The 8,521-nt window shown below is 45.2% G+C and overlaps 1 protein-coding gene across 5 annotated transcripts in view; it reads right to left on the bottom strand.

Moving 5' to 3' along the window:
- The window catches only part of ACLY (ATP citrate lyase), a 63,142-nt gene that overhangs the window by 4,028 nt on the left and 50,593 nt on the right, over positions 1–8,521 (bottom strand). For all 5 annotated transcript variants that reach the window (XM_006032765.3, XM_025214506.1, XM_025214505.1 and 2 more), the window contains 10 exons: positions 8,149–8,253; positions 7,684–7,880; positions 7,411–7,492; positions 6,868–6,978; positions 5,446–5,573; positions 4,581–4,674; positions 3,371–3,525; positions 2,881–3,031; positions 2,062–2,205; positions 1,256–1,369 (listed from right to left, as the gene is read on the bottom strand). In XM_006032765.3, coding sequence (XP_006032827.1) covers positions 1,256–1,369; positions 2,062–2,205; positions 2,881–3,031; positions 3,371–3,525; positions 4,581–4,674; positions 5,446–5,573; positions 6,868–6,978; positions 7,411–7,492; positions 7,684–7,880; positions 8,149–8,253 — 1,281 coding nt within the window. The remainder of the gene's footprint in view (positions 1–1,255; positions 1,370–2,061; positions 2,206–2,880; positions 3,032–3,370; positions 3,526–4,580; positions 4,675–5,445; positions 5,574–6,867; positions 6,979–7,410; positions 7,493–7,683; positions 7,881–8,148; positions 8,254–8,521) is intronic.

Raw genomic sequence — 8,521 nt, 5'->3', positions numbered from 1 at the left:
GTCGGAGGGCAGGGAACAGCTGCAAGCAGATCTGGACAGGTTGGACAAGTGGGCAGAAAACAACAGAATGCAGTTCAACAAGGAGAAATGCAAAGTGCTGCACCTAGGGAGGAAAAATGTCCAGCACACCTACAGCCTAGGGAATGACCTGCTGGGTGGCACGGAAGTGGAAAGGGATCTTGGAGTCCTAGTGGACTCCAAGATGAACATGAGTCGGCAGTGTGACGAAGCCATCAAAAAAGCCAATGGCACTTTATCGTGCATCTGCTGATGCACAATGAATAGGTCCAAGGAGGTGATACTTCCCCTCTATCAGGCGCTGGTCAGACTACAGTTGGAGTACTGCGTGCAATTCTAGGCGCCGCACTTCAAGAGGGATGCGGATAACCTGGAGAGGGTTCAGAGAAACCTGGAGAGGGTTCAGAGAAGGGCCACTCATATGGTTAAGGGCCTACAGACCAAGCCCTACGAGGAGAGACTAGAGAAACTGGATCTATTCAGCCTCCGCAAGACAAGGTTGAGAGGCGACTTTGTGGCTGCCTATAAGTTCATCACGGGGGCACAGAAGGGAATTGGTGAGTATTTATTCACCAAGGCGCCCCCGGGGGTTACAAGAAATAATGCCCACAAGCTAGCAGAGAGCAGATTTAGATTGGACATTAGGAAGAACTTCTTCACAGTTCGAGTGGCCAAGGTCTGGAACGGGCTCCCAAGGGAGGTGGTGCTCTCCCCTACCCTGGGGGTCTTCAAGAGGAGGTTAGACGAGTATCTAGCTGGGGTCAGCAGGGGGTCGGACTCTATGATCTATTGAGGTCCCTTCCGACCCTAACATCTATGAATCTAAGGGTGGTGCAGAGAGGTTGCAAGCAATATAGGACACCCAGCAGCTTAGGAACCACACCAATCTGCTGTTTGCATGGGGCTTTGCTCAGTTCATGCTGGAGAATTGCCAGGAACCAGCAATTTTAGGAGGCTACAAATGCAAACTGCAGACATGCAGTAGAAGCTAGGTGAAGTCTTGTAGGCTATGACTGGTGGCGTCTGAAGATCATTTCACCCAAAGCATAAGCAGTGTAGCTGGCTCTGGTCCTACTATGTCTGCTTTGGGTTTGTTTTGTTTTTTTGTTTTGTTTTTTAGTTAAAGCTGGAATATCTCACCCCTTCCATAATAAAATACAGCCTCAACCTCCCTGACAATTCTGAGAGAGTTTTTAAATCAAGTAACTGAGCTTAAAAATACAGGCTGGTGTTTTACCTTGGAAGTTGTAATTTTCTCTACTTCAAGTGCGTAGTCCAGCAATGGGGTAGCAGGGAAGTGCTGTTTCACAAAGTCCTTGAGAATCTGAACCCTCATGTCAGGGTTATTTATCTGCAAATTTAAAGCAGGTTGCATGTACATCTAGCAGTTTTGTGAAATAAAAGGATATGTCCAATTGTGCCCAGCACCTCAAACCAGCCCCTCAATTGAGGCCCAGTTAATGTTTTGTTCCCAAGGGCTTTCAAAATATTTGCATATTTTATTTAATTTGTTAAACCTATCTAACATTAGTTAGGCAGAGGGATGGTGAACCCAAAATACTCAACTGTACAACATCAAAAAGTCTTATTGAACAGTGCTGAATTGTTCTCCCTGCTGCAGATGCAACAGCTAGTTCTCCAAATACCACCCAAAAGTGTCAGCAATAAGACTCAAGAAACAGAAGATTAACTGCTTCTCAAACCTTCATCACTTTCATATTTTCTTCTATTCCTTTCCCAAAGGCAAAAGCCCACCCCTTTGCTTTAACTCAGGGGTGCCAAAGAGAGCTTGCAGAGCCATTTCACCTGGCCCACAGGACTTTTTCAGGGGCAGAAATTTGGAGGTAGGGTCCACCACTGAATTCTCAGATACACAGCCCAGTCAGGGATCTGTCTCAACAGAGAGCAGGGGGAGAGGGGTTGAGCAGCAGCTGTATTAACTTCAGTGCCACCACCACTGGGTCTGGATCCAGCTTGTTGCCTTCTCAGAGTCCAGATCCAGCCTGGGGGCCCTGCTTTAACTAAACAATACAGGTAACTTACCGATTTGACCCTGTGGCCAATGCCCATGATCAGTTTCCCTTCTTTCTTCATCTTGTTCACAAACTCCATGGGGATGATGCCACTGTCAAAGGCTTTACTGAACATCTTAGCTGCTGCATCCAATGCACCGCCAAACCGGTCTCCCTGTCCCCAACATACAACAAACTGAACTACAGTAATGACTTCTACCGCTACAGGCTAAAGCAGATGCGAGGAGACTCTCTCATGTAATACTCCCAGCAACAAAATGGGCAAATTAGACTATACAGGGGCTTATGATAAAGCACCAGTTGACAGTTATTGGTCAGGTATAACACAAGTAGAGAGGGATGAAGGACACTTTTAGGGACAAAAGGCAATTCAGGTCTGAGACCCGTTTCCTTCTTGGTCTCCCATTAATTCCAGTGAAAAGGGACTAGATTGTTGCTCATTTAATTGGGGTTTGTGACATGAACACTTGTCTACTGCAAAGCAAATCCAGACCTGCCCAAATCATTTCACAAAAGGGGGCACCAACTTTTGAGTTGATACTCCCATGGGATGGATTTAAACAAAAAGCTAAAGAGGATCAGGGATGCACACATTTTCCAGCAGCTCTTAACTTGATCAGATCATTTCTAACTCTACTGCTCCTTAGAACTGGATTTAGCATAAAGCTACTGATTCCATCAATGAGACAGGAAGCAGGGCACAAACTGATCTATGGCAGTGGGACAAAGCTGCATGTTGATCTACTGTCAGGTGATGTTACTAGGGATTGTAAATATTAGATTGAGTTATAGAGAGGGAGACTAAAGCTCTCAGATATTCAATACTTACAATGGTGAGAAGGCCCGAGGTGAGACTAGAAACCAGATCTTTCCCGGCTCTTGCACAGACAATGGTGTTGTGGGCTCCCGATACAGCAGGTCCATGATCTGCTGTTACCATCAAACACATCTCTATAAACTGACAGGCATACTTTGGTAACCTGGGGGAAAAAAGGGGTGAAATGATTAACAAGAACAAACATGGATACACCTGTTTCACACGGCAAAAAGAATCTGTCCACCCATCCACTTAAAGGCTGGATAACAGGATTCAAGTTGGGAAGGATTTTTTCAAAGCTCCACCACGTGGAATTCCCTCCCTCAAGGCCACCTCCCCGCAAAGTCAAATACTGTGCAGAAGGACGCAAGATGCCAATATGGTGTCAGCAGGATACTGGGATGGCATTAATAAGGAGAAGGATTGTCTGGGCTTAATGGCAATTAAAACACAAAGTTAAAAATCAAGTAGCACAAGTCAGCAGCATCCAGAGCTGCCTTACCTTCTCTGAAACCAGAGCAAGCCCAGGACCCCACCAATTCCCATCTCCTCCTTGAAGACTTCAGTGATGGGCATCCCAGCATAGATCAGCTCCTGGCCCCTCTCATCACAAATGCTGGTCATGAAAGATGCTGGCTTCCGGATCAGACCTAGTTCCTGAAAAAAGTGTGACAGGAAGACTCTGAAACAATTCATCTTCTGTCCTTAAATCAAACTGTTCCCCAAATGACAGCATCAGGACTGTTCTTTCACTAATATTGATAACTGAATTAAGGAGAGAGATAAAGCTCTTCTTTTGTTCATTCCAGGACAGGTCAACGGGTATTTGCCTGCACCTTTTCTGCCTCAGCTGCTATCGAGCTATTTTTCTTAGATGCCTTTCCACCATGTCAGGGTTTGCATCTTCCAGTGACTTGGCCAGATTTTTAACTATTATTAGGGGAAATTCAAGTCAGATTTGTCACAGGCCAAACAACAACTTGAAAACACAGATGGCTCCAGGTTAAGATACAAAAAAGATTGGCCTGTTCTTGAAAGAGAGCTAAGTTAGAGACACAAGGCAACCACCCTAGCAAACAATGCTACTGACAGAAGTGGTAGATCTGTGTTCACATTTTAGATGTCTGGCCACGAAAGGACAATTCAGATTCAGGCACCTGGCACAGAAGCTACATTCCCCAATACCCAGTTCTCCAGGAATTAAGCTGCCCATATTAAAACTACATTGGCTCAGCACTGAAACACAGCTGTATCAGATGAAATATCATTGGTCTAACACTGGCCTGCTCATCACATAGGACACAGTATTAGATGCCAAGAGAATATAGGTTGTCACATGCATGCTGCCAGGCTTGAAAATTTTTTATTTATTTATTTATTTTAAATAAACAATCAGACTGTCAGGTGAGAAAACCATTCCTGGAAAAGTGTTGGCAGACCAGCTGGGCATCATATTAGCACCATATGTGGAGTGGTTTGAGAGCCCTAGCAGATAACTTCAGCCAGATGGGTCAGAGAAGCGTTGGATGCTTCTGCTTTCCACAGGGAGTGCTGAATGAATCCAGGAGCTGAATTAAGTGGAGGAAGAAATGCACCATGCGCTGCTTCTCCTCAGGTAGTTTCATTTCTTCAAATCTCCTCTAGCCAGCATCCCAGCAAACCCCAGAGCCAGTTATCAAGTAAACTGGGTGGAACAACACATTACAACTCACCCTTGCCCAAGAGTAGTCCATAGGCACAGTTGGGGGAGGCACTTCCTCAGCTGGTTCAATCACTCCTTTTGAAACAAGGTCTTCATACACAGACCTAGGCACAAAGGGAACAAGAGACAAACACCAGCTCATGCATCAGCTCATTTTTAATCCTCTAGTACATACTAGCCATGTTGTTTTGGTCCCAAACTGCAACCATCATTATGAACAGAAGTGGTTTCATAAAGAAGGGTTATCATATGTCATCTGTCAGTTTAAAGTCAGTCCTTATGAGGCTTTAATTTTCCCCTGCCACTACCTTGGGCTGTAAACAAACATAGTTTCATTTGAGGTGGTCTCAACTGGCCCAGGTTTTAACCCAGATTAACACAAGCGGCATGGCCATTTACATAGACCATACAGCCCTACCAAGCTGCATTGCTGCCCCTGATAGGCTTGTCCCTAAAATGACTGGCAATTGGCTCGCATAAGCCATGACTGATTTACAGACAAACATGGCACTATCTTGGGCGGGGGGGAGACAGCACATATTACATACTTCATAGGTATTTAAAAGAGAGGGACAACGGATTTGTACATCTGTAGGATCCCAGGACAAAAGGCTCTCTTGGGAGGAACAAAGACATCTGTTTACACCCTTAGTGTTCATGGGACATTTAATGGTGCAGTGGAACTAACATGGCAGAACATAGAAGAGATCACTTAGTGAAATTGTGGCATCTCCACCCTTGGTTTAAGAGCAGGTTAGGCAAACACTTGTCTAGGATGGTTTAGAAAGGGAGGATCCTACCTTGAGCAGGGGGTTGGGCTAGATGACTCAAGGGCCCTTCTAACCTTACTTCTCTCTGATTCCATCATCACTTACTGAATCACATCTCCCAGCTCGTCAAAACTATGAGGCACAAACACTCCAGCTTCTTTCAGGGCTTTGTTCTTTGCAACAGCAGTTTCAGAAGCTTGGTTGGCACAAGCCCCTGCGTGGCCAAACTGAACCTGTAAATCCAGGGAGAAAGCAGATTGCCAACAATGAAATAATTGGCTAATAGAAATGAGAGAACTGAACATGAAAGTGGTGACAAGTAGCTGCATACATAGTTTCCCATCCTGCTTTATCAACTCATGCATTGGCACAAGACCCTTGACTTCACTTGCAGTTAAATTCCGAGATGCAAAGTACAGTCTAACATGGATGCGTTCTCTGGCTACTTATATTCTGCCTTCTTTATCTCCCCTCATACTGGACTCACATGGAAGCTGCATCTTCCTCCCTTCCCTCTTCTGAACCAATGTATGGCATGTGCCATGAAAGAGCCGCTGTATTTTGCTCAAAGTTCAACTATCCCCATGACTGCAGAATCTTTTAAGGACCTTTCTGGGTGAAATATACTACGTAACTATAGGAAACCATTATAAAGCAGGATTTATTAACTTACATGTCAATGCCTACCGATATGAGATGTTTGGAAAAGTTTATGCGCAAAAGTCACTTGTTACTCTCTCCAGACATATACATGTTTTCTATACATATGGGAGAAGGAATCCACAGCATACGTACAGGCTGGGGAGTTCCCTTCTTGAAAGCACAGAGGCAGAAAGGGATCTGGGGGTCATTATTGACTACAAGATGAACATGAGCTGCCAATGCCAGACCGCAGCCAGCAAGGCCAGCTATACCTTGTCATGCATCTAAAGGTGCATCTCAAACCAGTCCAGAGGTGATACTCCCCCTCAATGCGACTCTGGTCAGGCCGCAGTTGGAGTACTGCGTCCAGTACTGGGCGCCGCACTTCAAAAGGGATGTGGGCCAGCCTGGAGAGGGTTCAGAGGAGGGCCACCTGCTTGGTGAGAGGGCAGCAGGACAGGCCCTATGAGGAGAGACTGAGGGACCTGAACCTGTTCAGCCTCAGCAAGGAGGCTGAGGGGGGGATCTGGTGGCTGCCTACAAGCTCATCAGGGGAGATCAACAGCAAATAGGTAGGGCCCTTTTCTCCCCAGCACCACCTGGGGTGACAAGGAACAATGGTAATAAGCTGGTGGAGAATAGGTTTAGGTTAGAGATCAGAGGGCAATATTTTACAGTTAGGATGGCTAAAATCTGGAACCAACTTCCCAGGGAAGTGGTCCTCGCCCCTACCTTGGGCAAATTCAAGAGAAGGTTGGATGATCACCTGTTTGGGGTCTTGTGAACCCAGCATTCATTCCTGCCTGTGGTAGGGGGGCAGGCTAGATGATCTGTTCAGGTCCCTCCTGACCCTAGCTACTATGGAACATCAGACTATATGCTTACCTCTGAAGAGAACATGGTAGCACAGGTACCAATACACCAGCAGACAACAGGCTTGGTGATGCGGCCTTCTTTAATACCCCTGCTGATCTTGTACTCTTCTGTGCCTCCAATCTGCAGAGACCAAAAACAGCTTACTTGAGTTCGCATTTACATATCTCCATGGAAGTCAATTTTAAACTATGGCAGGATCTCCAACATGATCCCATTTTTTGCCACCTCTCAGACAGGCTTCAAATCTGAAATGCAGTCAACATCCCCTTAATCCACAGAAATGCCTTTCTTTTAAAAAAAAATAAAAAGAACAGGGAACAGTCAGTAAGCCTGTTTTTACAGGGCATTACAGATGTGTGCAATACAGGACTTAAAAACCCCTGAAACAAACCAGAAAATGATTCAGCCTTTCAGGAGCAGGAATCTACCTGCTACAAATCTGCAAGTTATATGTGGCTGATCTAGCAGCTTCTCTAGAATGTCTCTTATCAGGACAAGTTTCCAGAGAAGGTCAGTCTGCTTCAGAAAGGAGCACATAGAATTTAAACTCACTTCCCCAAGCACCACAATCATTTTCACTCCTGGAGTGTCCTGATAGCGTAAGACATGGTCCATGAAAGTTGAGCCAGGATACCTAGAGGGAATGGAAGGACAGAGACAGGACATTCAACTTTTTAATTTTCATGCAACGTGTTTCTGAAAAGAGGAAGTTAAGACTCGCTGAAAAAAATAAAACTAGCCCTAATGATTCATGACGGAAGTTGCTTTTAAGCCAGGCAAAAAGAAAGAAACAAAGATGTGTCTGAGGAAGGAACAGATTTTTACCTGTCCCCACCAATGGCCACTCCCTCATACACTCCATCTGTGGTTCGGGAGATGATGTTGTTGAGCTCATTTGACATTCCTCCAGAGCGGGAGACATAGGCCACGCTGCCTGGGCGGTAGAGTTTTGATGCCAGGATATTATCCAGCATCCCTCCTGTGTTACCTATTTTAAAGCAGCCGGGTTTGATCCCACCAACCTACAGGAAGGAGAGAGAGAGATGCCTGGAGGCTGAGCAGCCTAGAGATATTTCCATAATGCAAGTGGTATCTGCCAATATTTATATGAACACCAGAAGGCAGCAGCAGCCTAGCATGCCACAGAGTGACCTTCAAACTGAGAATTACTCTGCCTTTTATGTTATAATAAATAAGATTTTTAAAATGAATTAACACATTTTTCTTTGAGAAAAATAAAAGCTTAACATTAAGGGATGTACGGAGGATGAGATTTAACCAATTTCTTACAGTTGCAGGCCCGATGATTGTGACCCCTTTCTTGTCAGCAGTTTTGATTAGCTTGCGTGTCAGCGCTTCTGGAATGCCCTCCGCGATGATGGCAATGGTGCGGATCTACAGCACAAGACACAAAACTCCCTCAGTAACATCCTGGTGAATTCCAGGAGCACGGTAGGCATGGAGAATTACTTGAGAAGAACCTGCCCTACCACAACACATACAGGGTGCAAGATCAAGCATCTGAGAAGCTAGGTAAAGAATCTTAGTGAAGTGTGAAAAGCTTAGCTCACCTTGTTCCTACATTTATTGTTAAAAAAGCTGAGTTAAGGTAAGTTCCTAACTCTGGGGAAGTGCATACCCAGTTTCCATTCAAGAGGTAAAG

The sequence above is a fragment of the Alligator sinensis genome, unplaced genomic scaffold (assembly GCF_000455745.1).
Source record: "Alligator sinensis unplaced genomic scaffold, ASM45574v1 scaffold1377_1, whole genome shotgun sequence".
In the NCBI taxonomy this organism is placed as follows: domain Eukaryota; kingdom Metazoa; phylum Chordata; order Crocodylia; family Alligatoridae; genus Alligator; species Alligator sinensis.
This window is presented reverse-complemented; position numbering and strand designations above follow the sequence as displayed.